Genomic DNA, 17,379 nt, shown 5'->3' with positions numbered 1-17,379 from the left:
AGTGGTGTCTGAGTCAAAACCCTGGAACAAGCATCTAAGTAAAACCTGAGTCAGCTGAGTCAGAGTACCTGATCTGCCTATGCTTGTTCAGGGGCTATAGCTAAAAGTATTAGAGACACAGGATCAGGAGGACTGCCAAACAAAGGAAATGCATATGGAAGTTTTTCATATCCCTGACCTCGGGTATCCTTTAAGCCATAGCCCCTGAACAAGCATGAAGCAGATCAGATATCTATGACAAATCTGACAAGATTAGCTGCATGCTTGTTTCAGGTATGTATCACATTGGAAGTATTGTCTCGCACTCACTAATGGATCAAACCCATAGTCTTTAAGGGGAGTGCAACAGCTTAAGAGGGATCACGCCCTCTATGCAGTATTCAACAAGGAGGAAAGCTGGCACATCCAAAATCAATCTTTATTAGTTTCATGTAAAAATATGGCCAATGTTTCGGAGCCGCGCAGGCCCCCTTTGTCAAGGCAATATTTGCTCTGAGGCAAAGATCTGTTTGCTGCTGCACAAAATTCTACATAGGAATTCGGGAGTCTGGCTCCTCTAAAACTCTCGCTATCAGCGATGTGTATCTGTCTGGGGGCAGCAGCAGTGGGCCTTATGCGGCTCCGAAACGTTGGCCATATCTTTACATGGAACTAATAAAGATTGATTTTGGATGTGCCAGCTTTCTTCCTTGTTGTTTCAGGTATGTGACTGACCAGAAAGACCAGCAGGGCTGCCAGGCAAGCAACTGGTATGGTTTAAAAGGAAATAAATATGGCAGCTTCCATAGGTCTCACACCTCGGATTCTTCAGGTAGTCCCCGAATTATGAACGGCACATAAAATGGGAACAAGGAATTTTTTTTTTTTCCCACAAAGACCTTGTCGTTAATGAGAATCAATTTTACATTTTTTTTATTCTCTGTAAAATGACTTGTTGCTGTGTACACTATACTATATAGCGACTTCCGAGTCCTGCGTACACATTTTATACATTTTAAAGCAAACCTGTGATCCTGTGACCCCCGGGAGCTGAGAGCATCTGACGTTTGTGTGAATTTGTTTATTAGTGGAATTTCCCTATGAGGTTTCCTGCTGGGTCCCCCAAACTAGACTAGTGCCCTTTTCATCTGTGTTCTGGGTAGTAAAATCCCTGCGGAACTGCTTTTGAACGAGTGATTGCAAAGTTGATTTTGCAGTGAACCCATACATTGCATTATGCCTAGTACACACCATACTATTTTCTCTGAGGGCTCGTTTCCACTCGAGCGAATCTGCATGCGTTTCCTGCATGCAGATTCGCTCAACCAATACAAGTGGATGGCGCTGTTTCCACTTGTCAGGAATTCTGTGCGGCTCGCTATGCAGAAAAAATCTACACAGCAGAGCCGTCAGAATTTGCACGCCGCACACCCGCACGCGAATCGTCGGTAATGTAACTAAATAGGAAAACCGCAAGCTCTTTAGTCTTGCCGTTTTCCCGGCGTTTCCGCTTGCGATTTCGTCTAAAAACCCATGTCATTGCTTGTCGTCATTGACATGGTTAAAATCACGTCGTTAAAACCGCGGGCGATTCCGCGTGAAAATCCGCATGGAAACGTCAACGAATCCGCAACCGCATGCGGATTCGTTGACGCGGTTTCCGCGAGCAAATCGCGCCGCTCAAGTGGAAACGTACCCTTAGATTTTTCTGTAAGATTTTCTGCAATTAGATTATTTTCTGTAAAGTACTGGTAGAGACTGGTCATTATCTCTGGTGCATTGTCTTCTGGTTATCTCCTGCTGAGTAGAACACTGCCTGATTGCTAGGCAGATAGATGGGTAGATAGATAATTTCCAACATGTTAGAAATGATCTATCTGGCAGGTAAATCTAACAGAAAATCTTACAGAAAATTGTATGGTGTGTACTAGACTGCCATTTCTGTGGCGCTGCAGTGCCCACGATTGCAATTTGGGGCAATCCCCTCCATTGACTTTCATTAGCCTAGCATTTTTTGGAATCGCCCGTGAATGCAAAGCGCAGCTAGCGGCTCCTGTCGCACAGGGCAAACCCAGCTTGAAAATTTCATTTGATTGATTTACTTTCGAGTTACACAAGTAAGCACAAAGGGTGTTTTAGCATGTGATGGTTTGCATGGAAAGGTAGGAAGCTTTTGTGCCATGTTTTCCCAGCAGATTCGATCACAGTGATTGAATCTGCCTAGAGTCACACAGAAGATTCGATAAGTGTTCTGTGTTTTGTATTAAGCTGAGTACACACGTACGATAACGATCGTTCAAAAACGAACGATAACGACAATCGGAACGATAATCGTGCGTTCAAAAAGTGTGAACGATCGTTTTTGTGAACGATAACGATCGTTATCGTTCAATCGGACCGATCCAACCCGGCGGATTTTTTCGAAAGATAATCGTTCAATCGTTGCAGTGTGTACAAAGATCGTCCGATAACGCATGTTCTTATTGCCTGTCATAACGTCACTTCCGTTTGCGCACGCATTTTTTAATCGTTCGTCGTTCAGTACTTTATACTTATAACGTTCACGTGTGTACACAATCGTTCATTACGAACGATCTTTTCCGTCTAATTTGAATATCGTGTAAACGTCACGAATCGTTCGTAACGAACGATCTTTATCGGACGTGTATACGAACCTTAAGTCAGAGCGGTGAGCCAGCTCATTTGCATAGGGGAGTTTGGGATAGCCCCGCCCTATATCTGTTAACCCTGTGTGTATGTTTTGGTTAGTCAGGCCGTACATTTCCCACAGAGGCTCTTGTGCTGCCCAGAGGCTCAGAGCTCTCCAGGCATGCGTACTCTGACTGGTTACATTCAAGCCCAGAGATCTCCACGACCATGCTGCCCTTATTAGGATATACAGGGGGACCCCTGAGCTGATTCCATGCCAATTATAATAATTTGAAAGGACCAATCAGAACTAAAATCACTCATCGCTATCACAATCGCTGCCAAAAAGCGTACACTTCTTAAAATTGCCAGAAAACGCTCATGGAATCACTTACAAAACGCTACTTAAAAATGTTAGCGATTGCGCTAGCTATTTGCGATTAGTAGTGGGTTCCAGGCCTCACTTCAGATTCCTTTTTGTTGGAAACAGATCAGGAGGTTTCTGACAATACTGTCAGAATTGACAAGATTAGCTGCATGCTTGTTTCTGGTGTGATTCAGACACTACTGCAGCGAAATAGATCAGCAGGGCTGCTAGGCAGCTGGTATTGTTTAACAGGAAATAAATATGTCAGCCTCCATATCACCCTCACCTCGGGTTCACCCTAAGCTGCTGCTATGTAAACCATGTAGCGGTAATATTGGCATTCCTCACAGCTATATGTACATCAGCAAGGCAGTTTACTGTAAGTGGAAACTTTGATCCACGAGACAAGACCCTGCGTGTGCCCGGGCGGTGACAGAGACGATCGGCGTGGCGCTGTGATGTGTCGCAATGTAAACATGTCTGTATGATCCGAGGTTTAGGCACAGAACAGGCTCAGAGAAATGAAACCCGCATTGCGAGGAAGAGACATGATCAGGGTGAAAGGAAACTGTGTGTTTAGTTTCGATTCCTTGCCTGTCATGTGAGGGGAGTATCTCTGCTATAAAGCCTGATCCCCTTATTCCCAGCAGCAGCAGATGCAGGGGGATCCCGGCTGTGGAGATCGGTAAGAGAATTCTCTGTGTACCCAGCTAATGTGTCAGACTTGGGGCCGGTGCACACCAAAAACCGCTTGCGTAATCACACACTCAGCACTTTTTGAAGTGATTTTTTAGAGCGTTTCTAGGCATGTGCCTAGCGATTTTCTAAACATGCCTTGCATTTTTTGGAGTGTTTTGGTGTAGCGTTTTTTATATTTTGTTACAGTAGTGCTGTAACTGAACAAAAACTCTTGGAACATCGCTCTGAGTTAGCGCTTTGCAGAGTGATTTTCCACTTTCCTATACTTTACATTGAGACTGAATCACCTCAGAAATCAGCAGAAATGCTGCAGGACCTGCATTTGCTTTTGGGAGAAAATCATATCTCTCTGGTGTGCTCCATCCCATTCATATACATTAGCCAAGCGCTTTTTAAAGTGCTCAGAAGCGCTCTTGGAGTGCAGCAGCCCTTACTGAGTGGCCCATCTACAGCAGGCAGGGCCGGCGCTACCATTAAGGCAAAGGAGGCAGCTGCCCCAGGGCCCCAGAGCTTGTAGGGGCCCCCAGTGGCTACAAGAGGAAAAAAAAATTTTGCAAATCGGCATTATAGTTTTTGAGAAAATCGATTTTAAAGTTTCAAAGGAAAAAAACAAAACACATTTAAAAACCTGTCGACTTTAATGGTTAATTAATAGCAAATCCACCTTAAATGCTAGAAACCCTAAATTTACAGGATATGTTAAGGAGATCATTAGGAATAAGAAGAAAAAACAATTTTTCAAAAAGACCTTATAGTTTTTGAGAAAATTGATTTTAAAGTTTAGAAGGAAAAAAGTATAGTTTTAAATGCAGTAAATGTCACTTTTAGTAGCAAACCTAACGGTAGTGTAATTTTACATGCATCAAACGAAAGCGCAGTAAATTTCCTGACGGGGTTTCCAGGGGGTCTATACGCAGCCGCAGCGCTTTGGCCAGGGATCGCTATACAGCCGCAATATGGCTGTATGAAGATCCCTGGCAATTTTTTCCTATTTTCCCAAATGTTTTTTATGTTTAGAGTGTGGGAATTTTAAAAAAAAATTATGTGGGGTCCCCCATCCTGAAACTTTTTAACCCCTTGTCCCTCATGCAGGCTGGGATAGCCAGAATGTGGAGCTCTGACCGATTGGGACTTCACACCCTGACTATACCAGCTGCAAAAAAGGTCCCCTAATGCCGATTTTTGTTCCGGGGTATATGTTGGGGGGCCCCCCAGGTTTATTTTGCCCTGGGGCCCCATTGTTGCTTAAACCGGCCCTGACAGCAGGGAGCGGAAACTGAAGGAAACCACTGATGACACAATCCTGATTGTACGATCTTACCACCTCTGTGTAATATGAGGGACTACCTGAAGTATTCATGCAAAGTATACTCGGTCAGTTTACTCTTCAACTACTTAAAGTGAACCCGAGGTGAAAGTGCTATGGAGGCTACCATATTTATTTCCTTTTAAGCAATACCAGTTGCCTGGCTGCCCTGCTGATCCTCTGCCTCTAATACTTTCAGCCATAGCCCCTGAACCAGCATGCAGCAGATCAGGTGTTTTTGACATTATCAAATATGACAAGATTAGCTGCATGCTTGTTTCTGGTGTTATTCAGACACTACTGCAGCCAGAGAGATTAGCAGGGCTGCCAGGCAACTGGTATCGTTTAAAAGGATACAAATATGGCAGCCTCCATATCCCTCCTATTTCAGTTGCCCTTTAAAGGGAACTCGAGGTGAGAGGGAATTGGAGACTGCCATATTTATTTCCTTGTAAACCATGCCAGTTGCCTGGAAGCCCTGTTGATCTTCTGGCATAAGTGGTGTCTGAGTCAAAACCCTGGAACAAGCATCTAAGTAAAACCTGAGTCAGCTGAGTCAGAGTACCTGATCTGCCTATGCTTGTTCAGGGGCTATAGCTAAAAGTATTAGAGACACAGGATCAGGAGGACTGCCAAACAAAGGAAATGCATATGGAAGTTTTTCATATCCCTGACCTCGGGTATCCTTTAAGCCATAGCCCCTGAACAAGCATGAAGCAGATCAGATATCTATGACAAATCTGACAAGATTAGCTGCATGCTTGTTTCAGGTATGTATCACATTGGAAGTATTGTCTCGCACTCACTAATGGATCAAACCCATAGTCTTTAAAGGGGAACTTCAGCCTAAACAAACATACTGTCATCAAGTTACATTAGTTATGTTAATTAGAATAGATAGGTAATATAATCTCTTACCCACCCTGTTTTAAAAGAACAGGCAAATGTTTGTGATTCATGGGGGCTGCCATCTTTGTCATGGGGGCAGCCATCTTTTTGGTTGAAAGGAGGTGACAAGGAGCAGGAGACACAGTTCCAACTATCCTGTGTCCTGATTACCCCTCCCAGCTGCACACGCTAGGCTTCAAATGTCAAATTCAAAATGTAAAAAAAAAAAAAAAAAAAAAAAAAAATTGCACCAAAACAGCAGAACGAGAATAACAAAATCAGAAATCCCATCATGCTTTGCACAGCATCAGGGGAAAAAAGCCCGGGCAGTTTTCTTCTGTGCAGCTAAAAATGAGGCTTGTATAAGAGAAACAAAGTACGGATGCTGTGAAACTGTTAAAGAAACACACAGCCTTTTCAGTGCTGCTGAGTAGATTTTTAGTCCGGAGGTTCACTTTAAGGGGAGTGCAACAGCTTAAGAGGGATCACGCCCTCTATGCAGTATTTAACAAGGAGGAAAGCTGGCACATTCAAAATCAATCTTTATTAGTTTCATGTAAAAATATGGCCAATGTTTCGGAGCCGCGTAGGCCCCCTTTGTCAAGGCAATATTTGCTCTGAGGCAAAGATCTGTTTGCTGCTGCACAAAATTCTACATAGGAATTCGGGAGTCTGGCTCCTCTAAAACTCTCGCTATCAGCGATGTGTATCTGTCTGGGGGCAGCAGCAGTGGGCCTTATGCGGCTCCGAAACGTTGGCCATATCTTTACATGGAACTAATAAAGATTGATTTTGGATGTGCCAGCTTTCCTCCTTGTTGTTTCAGGTATGTGACTGACCAGAAAGACCAGCAGGGCTGCCAGGCAAGCAACTGGTATGGTTTAAAAGGAAATAAATATGGCAGCTTCCATAGGTCTCACACCTCGGGTTCTTCAGGTAGTCCCCGAATTATGAACGGCACATAAAATGGGAACAAGGAATTTTTTTTTTTTCCCACAAAGACCTTGTCGTTAATGAGAATCAATTTTACATTTTTTTTATTCTCTGTAAAATGACTTGTTGCTGTGTACACTATACTATATAGCGACTTCCGAGTCCTGCGTACACATTTTATACATTTTAAAGCAAACCTGTGATCCTGTGACCCCCGGGAGCTGAGAGCATCTGACGTTTGTGTGAATTTGTTTATTAGTGGAATTTCCCTATGAGGTTTCCTGCTGGGTCCCCCAAACTAGACTAGTGCCCTTTTCATCTGTGTTCTGGGTAGTAAAATCCCTGCGGAACTGCTTTTGAACGAGTGATTGCAAAGTTGATTTTGCAGTGAACCCATACATTGCATTATGCCTAGTACACACCATACAATTTTCTCTGAGGGCTCGTTTCCACTCGAGCGAATCTGCATGCGTTTCCTGCATGCAGATTCGCTCAACCAATACAAGTGGATGGCGCTGTTTCCACTTGTCAGGAATTCTGTGCGGCTCGCTATGCAGAAAAAATCTACACAGCAGAGCCGTCAGAATTTGCACGCCGCACACCCGCACGCGAATCGTCGGTAATGTAACTAAATAGGAAAACCGCAAGCTCTTTAGTCTTGCGGTTTTCCCGGCGTTTCCGCTTGCGATTTCGTCTAAAAACCCATGTCAATGCTTGCCGGCATTGACATGGTTAAAATCGCGTCGTTAAAACCGCGGGCGATTCCGCGTGAAAATCCGCATGGAAACGTCAACGAATCCGCAACCGCATGCGGATTCGTTGACGCGGTTTCCGCGAGCAAATTGCGCTGCTCAAGTGGAAACGTACCCTTAGATTTTTCTGTAAGATTTTCTGCAATTAGATTATTTTCTGTAAAGTACTGGTAGAGACTGGTCATTATCTCTGGTGCATTGTCTTCTGGTTATCTCCTGCTGAGTAGAACACTGCCTGATTGCTAGGCAGATAGATGGGTAGATAGATAATTTCCAACATGTTAGAAATGATCTATCTGGCAGGTAAATCTAACAGAAAATCTTACAGAAAATTGTATGGTGTGTACTAGACTGCCATTTCTGTGGTGCTGCAGTGCCCACGATTGCAATTTGGGGCAATTCCCTCCATTGACTTTCATTAGCCTAGCATTTTTTGGAATCGCCCGTGAATGCAAAGCGCAGCTAGCGGCTCCTGTCGCACAGGGCAAACCCAGCTTGAAAATTTCATTTGATTGATTTACTTTCGAGTTACACAAGTAAGCACAAAGGGTGTTTTAGCATGTGATGGTTTGCATGGAAAGGTAGGAAGCTTTTGTGCCATGTTTTCCCAGCAGATTCGATCACAGTGATTGAATCTGCCGAGAGTCACACAGAAGATTTGATAAGTGTTCTGTGTTTTGTATTAGTCAGAGCGGTGAGCCAGCTCATTTGCATAGGGGAGTTTGGGATAGCCCCGCCCTATATCTGTTAACCCTGTGTGTATGTTTTGGTTAGTCAGGCCGTACATTTCCCACAGAGAGGTGTGGCTCTGATTTCTGTGGCTGTGCTGCCCAGATAAGCGCTGTGTCTGATGTCACTCTATGGAGGAAAGCACAGAGACATGTGATCTGTGCTGAGCAGGGCGGAAGGTGCAAATAAATGAGTTAGGGTCCTTTCACTCTATGTCAGACTTTGGCCTGCAGGACAATTCTGGCCCACGGTGGCATGAAATTTGGCCCACAAGTGGTTTTTACACTTAGCATTATAATTGGCCTGTGAGCACCGTGAGTGCTACGCCTATATAGCTAAGCACTGAAACTATCAAGCCAGAAGGTGAAGGGAGAGGGGCCACAAAACACCAGGAAACTGTATAGGGGAAGGAGGACCACTAGACACCAGGGAAATGTACAGGGGAGGTAGGCTACTAGACACTAGGGAGGCGTATAGGGGTGAGGGGCACTAGACTCCAGGGAACTGTATAGGGGAAGGAGGCTACTAGACAACAGGGAACTCTACAGGGGAGGGGGGCCACTAGACACTAGGGAACTGTATAGGGGAAACAGGTAAACTGGGAAACAAGTAAACTTGGGATTCTGACCAGTGTGAATCCAAAATGGTGACAATTTAGTATATGAACTGGGGAGGTTGTTGAATGCAGATATTCCAACCATGACTCCTGACAGTCTGATGCAAAACGGAGTTATTGCTCCAGGGACTGGTTGGTTCTCTCTGTCTGCCCGTTGGTTTCTGGGTGAAACCCTGAGGAAAAAGAGTTTGATACCCAAGAGTTCATTGAAAGCACGCCAAAAGTGTGACTCAAACTGGACCCCCCTATCTGACACAATATTTTCAGGAATTCCATGCAAACCGAAGATATGAGTAATAGATAACTTAGCCAATTCTTGAGCTGAGGGAAATCCTGAGAGAGGTACAAAATGTGCCATCTTGCTAAATCGATCCACTGTCACCCAGATTACTCTTTTACCTCCTGATGCAGGAAAATGATGTCCATGACGTCATCCCGCCCGATCGCCATGAACGGGATTTCCTGCTTACTCTGATCGCCGAAGGCAGCGGCTATCATGTAGCGAGCCCTCGACGTTTCTGTACCGTGTATCGACCAGCTGATAATATTCAGCTGGTCCGATCACGTTGCTCGACCACCGCCGGTGGACAATGGCGGGGAATCGAGCAGCTGATAAGGAGCGCCGGCGGGGATGAGCGGGAATCGATCCGCGCGGACGAGCTGGGACGCGGCGGGAGTCGATCCGGCGGCTAATCGGCCGCCGGATCGACCCGTGTATTCCCAGCATTAGGTCTCCAGAAACAGCTGATGAACAGCTGTAGACATGTGGTGATCTTGTGCTGCCCAGAGGCTCAGAGCTCTCCAGGCATGCGTACTCTGACTGGTTACATTCAAGCCCAGAGATCTCCACGACCATGCTGCCCTTATTAGGATATACAGGGGGACCCCTGAGCTGATTCCATGCCAAATCTGAGGCTGCTTCCAGATTTACGATGTATGAATCTATCTCAAAGATCAGCGTGGCTGGGGGTATGCAATTTGGCACAGAGGCGGCTGTAGAGTTGAGCCGAAATTTTCGAAATTTCGCGTTACTATAATTACGCATGCGAAATTTGCTATTACGATGCGAAATTATGGTAGCGTAATTGCCATTAAAATCGTAATTGAAAATACCGTAAGCGTAATTTTTAACGCGTAATTTCACGTTTCGTTCATAACATAATTTCGCGTTAAACCATAACGTAATTTCGCGTTAAACCATAACGTAATTTCGCATTAAACCATAACGTAATTTCGCATTTCTTCGTAATTTCGCGAATTTCGTAATTACTTGTTAGCAGGGTTGCTCGCGAATTTTCGCCAAAGGCATTTTCGTCTGCATGGCGAATTTTGATGCGAAATATAACTACATGGCGAATTTTATATGCGAAATAGCATTCCGTAAGGCGAAAACGACGCGAAAATTAACGCTTACAGTAATATGAACTATCACGAAATTACGTTATGTAACTACGCTTACAAACGGTTGCATGCAAGGCAAACGTAATTTCACGATACCCACTGTAATGCGAAAATTACGCGAAAATTACACTTACGCGGAATTTCGCGAAATCCTTCTTCATTACGATTATGTACTTACGGCCATAATCGTAATTACGCGAAATTTCGCGAAATCGTAATTAAGTCATTACGCTCATCTCTAGGCGGCTCCCCTACCTGCCACAAAGTTTGGGGTCAGTAGGGGCTATGGTCGCAGATCTTCCATGGCGGACCGGACGTGCATACTGCTAGTGCCACCAAAGCCTTCTTTCCTCCCCAACTGAAAGTGGCAGTCTTTAGCTCAGGGAGGACATCAATGTTGGCCATTTTCCACCTACAGTCAGAATTTGGGGCACCAGCACCTTCTGAAGTCCCTTGACGACCACCAGAGTGCCCCCCCCCCCCCCCAAACACACCGAGAAATGCCACAGCACTAGCGGCAGCATGGAGAGGGACCCTCGGAGTAAATTATGGCAGGCAGTATCACAACTTACACCGAGGATCGCTCATCATACTGCTGCTAGCGCAGCCGCAGTTCTGGCGACCATTGCTCTCTAGAATGTAGGAGCGCTGGTGGGTGAGATGCAGAGGGGAGCGCCACACTGCCCATGGCTCCGACTCCGAAAACATCTGAGCATCAGCTGTTTCAGAGACCTTAAAGTTCTACTGCGCATGTGCAAAGTCAACATGGGTGTGATGTGATGATGCCTGGGTCACACTGACAGTCAAGGGTCTGTCCCTGCTGCAGTCTGGGGTTATTTCTTTGGGGGGGGCTGGACTACATGTATAATGTGCCAAGAAACCTGCGCAAATACTGTATGAGTAGCACACACACGTTCCATGCCAATAGTGAGCTTCATGATGAGGATAACACAGGATCCTAGAGCTGCTTCTTATAATAATGCTACCTGTGTCTGATGCATACATTTACATTTCTTCCTTTTTTTTTTCTTTTTTTTTTTTGTATTTCATTTTTAGATTACACAGGAGATCTCACATGAAGTATGGGTAAGTTGTTACTGTGAGCTCACTTACATGTTTCCCCATCACTGAAAGTCTGACGCTTGTACTGGTGTTCTCCTAACCCTCAATGCTTTAGTTTATTATTTGTATAACACTGACATCCTCTGCAGCACATTACAGAGTACAGAGTCATGTCACTGGCTGTCCTCAGAGGAGCTCACAATCTAATCCTACCATAGTCATAGTCTAATGTCCTACCATATTATTATTATTATTATTATTATTATTATTATTATTATTATTATTATTATTATTACTAGCTGATTGCCCGGCGTTGGCCGGGTATGTATTTGGCTGGTGTTGGCTCTGCATACTTTTTCTAACCCTAACACACAATTACTCAATGACTAAGTTTGTGAGCTTTGCGGTCTTTGGTATCAATAATTTGCATTGAAATTAAAAAATCTGATTGGCTGTTTGTGGCTCCACCCCCTTTTCTGAATTTGAACCCCAGTCACCCAATGACCAACTGTACCAGGTTTGCGGCCTGTGCCATTAACAGTTCAAGAATGGTAGCAATTACATATTCCTCTTGAAAAGCAATAGGTGAAGTTTGATTCACTTTTGTAGGCTCCACCCACTTTTCTGAATATTAATCCCAGTCTCCCAGTGACCAACTGTGCAAAGTTTAAAAACCCTGCCATTAACAGTGTAAGAATGGCTGCAGTTTACATTTTCCCAGTGAAATTTGTATTTGTCTCCACCCACTGATGACCCGGCGTTGCCCGGGTATGTTTTTGACTGGTGTTCACTCCGCCCACTTTCTAACTAACACACAAACACTCAATGACCAAGTTTGTGAGCTTTGGGGTCCTTGGCATCAATAATTTGTATATTCCCATAGAAATTAAACAAATCAGATAGGCTGTTTGTGGCTCCGCCCCTCTCCAGCATTTGAACCCCAGTCACCCAATGACCAACTCTAGCAGGTTTGAGGCATCTGCTATTAACAGTGTAAAAATGGCAGCAATTTAAATATTCCACTTGAAAATCAACAGGTAAATTTTGATTAGCTATTATAGGCTCCACCCACTTCCCTGAATATTTATCTCAGTCACTCAGCGATCATCTGGGCAAAGTTTGGGAACATTGAAATAAACAGTGTAAGAAGGGCTGCAGTTTACACTTTCCCAGTGAAATTTGTTTTTGGCTCCACCCACTTTTTGTAACCTGGACGCAAAGTCACTACTCAATGCCCAAGTTTGTGAGCTTTGGGGTCCTTGGCATCAATAATTTGTATTTTCCCATGAAATGAAATAAATTGGATTCACTGTTTGTGGCTCTGTCCCATTTTCTGAATTTGAACCCCAGTGACCCAATGACCAACTGTACCAGGTTTGAGGCTTGTGCTATTAACAGAGCAAGAATGGCAGCAATTTTAATATTCTCCTTGAAAAGTGACATGTGATTTTTGATTGGCATTTTTAGGCTCCACCCACTTTTCTGAATATGAATCCCAGTCACCCAGTAACCAGCTATGCTAAGGTTGAGAACTCTGCCATTAACAGTGAAGAAGGGCTGCAGTTTACAATTTCCCAGAAAAATCTGTTTTTAACTCCACCCACTTTTTGTAAACTGGACACACAGTCACTACTCAATGACCAAGTTTGTGAGCTTTTGGGTTCCTGGCATCAAAATTGTGCTAATGGAAGCAGTTTATCCAGCAAAGAAATCTGGCAGTTTTTGGCTCCGCCCCTTTACTGAATTTGAACCCCAGACACTTAACGGTTCGACTGTAGCAGGTTTGAGGCCTCTGCTATTAACAGTGTGAGAATGGCTGCAATTTCAATATTCCCCTTGAAAATCAATAGGTGAATTTTGATTGGCTCTTGTAGGCTCCACCTACTTTTCCGAATATTAATCCTAGTCACCCAGTGACCAACTGTGTGAAGTTTGAGAACCCTGCCATTAACAGTGTAAGAAAAGCTGCAGTTTACATTTTGCCATGTAAAAAGTTAGTTGGTTTTTTTTTTTTTGCTCTGCCCACTATTTCCAATCTTGACATACCGTCACTCAATGACCAAGTTTATGAGCTTTGGGGTCCTTGGCATCAATAAGTTGCATTTTACCATTAAAATAAACAAATCTGATTGGCTGTTTTTGGCCCGCTCCCTTCAGAATTTAAATCCCAGTCTCCCAGTGACTGACTGTAGCAGATTTTAGGCCTCTGCCATTAAGAGTGCATGAATGGCAGCAATGTAAATATTCCCCTTGAAAATCAAAAGGTGAATTTTGATTGGCTGCTGTAGGCTCCACCCACTTTTCTGAATATTAGTCCCAGTCATCCAGTGGCCAACTGTGTCACGTTTCAGAACCCTGCCAATAACAGAATGGCTGAAATCAATCTAACAAATCTGATTGGCTGTTTGTAGCTCCACCCCTTTAGTGAATTTGGACCCCAGTTACCCAATGACTGACTGTATCAGGTTCGAGGCCTCTGCCACTAACAGTGTAAGAATTGTAGAAATGTGAATATTCTCCTTGAAAATCAATAGGTACATTTTGATTGGCTGTTGTAGGCTCCACCCACATTTCTGAAAATTCATCCCAGTCACCCAGTGGCCAATTGTGTAAAATTTGGGAAACCTGCCATGTTAAAAATTTAGTTGTTGGCACTGCCCACTTTTTTTAACCTTGACATACAGTCACTCAATTATCAAGTTTATCAGCTTTGGTGTCCTTGGCATCAATACTTTGTATATTCCCATTGAAAAATAAACAAATCTGGGTGTTTGTTGCTCCGCCCCCTTTCTGAATTTGGACCCTAGTCACCCAGTGACCAACTGTACCAGGTTTGAGGCATCTGCTTTTAACAATATAAGAGAATGGTAGCAGATGAAATATTCCCTTTGAAAATCAAAAGGTGAATTTTTATTGGCTGTTGTAGGCTCCACCCATTTTTTTGAAACTTAATCGCATTCACCCAGTGACCAAGTGTGCCAAGTTTGAGAACCCTGCGATTAACAGTCTAAGAATAGCTGCGGTTTACATTTTCTCAGTAAAAGTTGTTTTGGGTCCGTCCACTTTTTGTAACCTTGACACACAGTCACTCAATGACCAAGTTTGTGAGCTTTCAGGTTCCTGGCATCAAAAATGTGTGAATGGAAGCAGTTTATCCACCAAGGAAATCTGATTGGCTGTATGTGGCCCCGCCCCTTTAGTGAATTTGGACCCCATTCACCCAATGACCGACTGTAGCAAGTTTGAAGCCTCTGCCATTAAAAGTGTAAAAATAGCAGCAGTTTAAATATTCCCCTTGAAAATCAAAAGGTGAATTTTGATTGGCTGTTGTAGGCTCCACTCATTTTCTTGAATCTTAATCGCATTCACCCAGTGACCAAGTGTGCCAAGTTTGAGAACCCTGCGATTAACAGTGTAGGAATGGCTGCAGTTTACATTTTCCCATTTAAAATGAATGGCTGAAACTTGATTGGCTGTTTTATGCTCCGCCCACTTTTCCTGGATTTGTAACCTCTGGTCACCAAGTTACCAATTGTGCCAAGTGTGGGGACTCTGGCTTGATTACTGTGAGAATGGCAGCCTTTTACATTTTTTCCATTGACTTGAATGGGTGAAATCTGATTTGCTGTTTGTAGCTCCGCCCAGATGTGCAGGGGGACCGCGAGACCCCCAGAACATATCACCCCAGGTAGTGAGGGATCTGTGTACCAAGTTTCGTTCAAATCGGTCAAGCCGTTTTGTAGAACTTTACAGAGTACACCGTCATGTCACACAGACTCTCCTCAGGGGAGCTCACAATCTAATCCTACCATAGTCATAGTCTAATGTCCTCCCATATTATTATGTATTTATATAGCACTGACATCTTCTGCAGCACTTTACAGAGTACATAGTCGTGCCACTAGATAATAGGGGAAAACCAAGAGCCCAATATGGTGTAGTGTAATGATGTAGTGGAATCAGAAGCAAAGGAATGAGATGAATATACTCACAAAGGTGGGTCGCCACCAAAGCAACTACTGAACAAGCAGGCGGGGAGAATTATAACCTGACCCCGCTCAGGTCTAAGAAGTTACTCTCTGTAGATAGGAAAAAATGGGGATACACCCCTCCACCCAGGGTGGACTAGATAATTCCGTAACAAGGTAACAGAGGCGCCAGGTAGAGTAAAATTAATTAAAATCGTTAAAAAGGGGGAAGTGGGTGGACTCACCTCCCTTCTGGAAAAAATGGCCGGACAACAGGCAGGTTACTTTTTAGTTCAAAGTAACATTTATTAATAACTCCACTTTTGGTTAGTAATAAAAATGAACATGCTGCCCCCCCCCCCCCCCCCTCCCACACACACACTCTCACTCACTCACTCCTAGAATAATGACTATAAGGTTTACCAGTTAAGTGACGCTCACTCTCTTTATGCAGATTTCTTCCAGAGAGCTCCGCCCTTCCTCATCCAGCTGCAGAACATCCTGCGGAAGTACCCGGACGGAGGGCAGATCCTTAAAGTGAGTGGCTTTGCTTGGAATTGATGGCATGAAGTTGCTGCCACACTCGCACTCTGTGTACTTTCTATGCATGCCTGTGTTTGTGTATAGGCAGGTCTGGCAGAACAATCAGGGATGGTTTTAGGTAAATAGGGGCCCTGAACAAACCATGAGGCTTCTTACATGTTAGTGCTGTATTGACTGTTATAGGGACCATGAGCAGATGCCGGGACCCGCGGCTATTTGATAAAGAGGAGAATCAGTGGCCCCTTATGTAAGCGCTCCCGAGTCCCGAGCTGGCTGCTATCCATTACATGGGATCGGCGACTCTGACTTAAGGAAAATCTGTAATGTAAAAAACCCTCTGGGGGATACTTACCTTGGGAGGGGGAATCCTCTAGATCCTAACGAGGCTTCCCCCATCCTCTGGTACCCCGGCAATCCAGCGCGGCAACCCCCTGAACAGCGGCACCGTACATTTTTACCTACCGCGATCCTGCACAGTAGCTCTTCGTTCGGATAAGGGCAGAGGAAGCTGAACCTGATCGGATCGGCCCTACTGCGCGGGTGAGAGTCCTTTGTGCCTGAGCAGTAGACCGGATACGATCGGGTTCGGTTATTTCTGCCTAGCCTGAACAAAGAGCCGCTACTGCGCCTGGATCCTGATGAGGTATATAGATCAAGCCTTTTCTGGCTTGTCTGGGGAGGACTGGGGGAGCCAATGCTGGATTCCCTGCAGCTACAGGGGATAGGAAAGCCTCATTGGGACCCTGAGACTTCCCCCTCCTGAGGTAAGTATCTCCCAGAGGGCTTTTTTTTTAATTAGTCTATTTAAGGTGGCCACAAACTATACAATAAAATAATCAGATTTTACAGAAATTCAATAAAAACGATCTGATCCCCTCCCCCATTTTTTTTTTTTTTTTTTAAGCGAGAAGTCCGATTGGATTTCCCATTTTTATTCAATAGAAGTCATTCGGGAGTGGTGGATTTTTCTGATCAGTTTCTTTGAAAACTGAATGGTGTGTGCTAGATTTATTTATATGGTCAATTTATTAATCTATACACCCAAGACATTTTCTTTGAGTTTTCATTCATTTTTTTATCGTTGGGAAACATTGAACATAGGCGTGTGGTACATTGATCAGATTTTTGAAAAATTACACTCAGTCAGAAAAATGGATTGTAATTATTGAATTGGAAAGAGATTTAAAAAAATTGTACGGTGTGTGGTCACCTCAAAACCACTTCAGGACCACAGGCCTACACCCTCCTAGTCACCAGGCTATTTTTGTTTACAAATTAGTGCTCTGCAGCTTTAATGTGAACCAGAGACGAAGCACCCTCATGTATTTTACCATATATATCAGTGGGAACATTAGAGAAAACACCTACCCTGCTCTCTGTTTCATTCTGCACTGCACAGCCTGCTTGTTATCAGCCCTGATACAATCCCAGACTGAGCATTCAGTCTGGCCTTGCTCAGGAATCATTATAACTGAGTCATTATAGCA

The 17,379-nt window shown here is 44.1% G+C and overlaps 1 protein-coding gene across 3 annotated transcripts in view; it reads left to right on the top strand.

Annotated features, from left to right (window-relative positions):
* LOC137521902 (sacsin-like) overlaps positions 1-17,379 on the top strand; it is an 88,380-nt gene that overhangs the window by 36,149 nt on the left and 34,852 nt on the right. For 2 of the 3 annotated variants that reach the window (XM_068241772.1, XM_068241771.1), the window contains exons 2-3: positions 11,376-11,405; positions 15,804-15,886. In XM_068241772.1, the coding sequence (XP_068097873.1) occupies positions 11,402-11,405; positions 15,804-15,886 (87 nt within the window). In that variant the 5' untranslated portion in view covers positions 11,376-11,401. Of the gene's footprint in view, positions 1-3,655; positions 3,681-11,375; positions 11,406-15,803; positions 15,887-17,379 lie in introns of those variants that run through there. The other variant, XM_068241770.1, reaches the window with a different exon arrangement.

The sequence above is a fragment of the Hyperolius riggenbachi genome, chromosome 6 (genome assembly GCF_040937935.1).
Source record: "Hyperolius riggenbachi isolate aHypRig1 chromosome 6, aHypRig1.pri, whole genome shotgun sequence".
NCBI classification, from domain to species: domain Eukaryota; kingdom Metazoa; phylum Chordata; class Amphibia; order Anura; family Hyperoliidae; genus Hyperolius; species Hyperolius riggenbachi.
The sequence above is the reverse complement of the archived record's forward strand: the minus strand, read 5'-3'. Positions and strand labels throughout refer to the sequence as shown.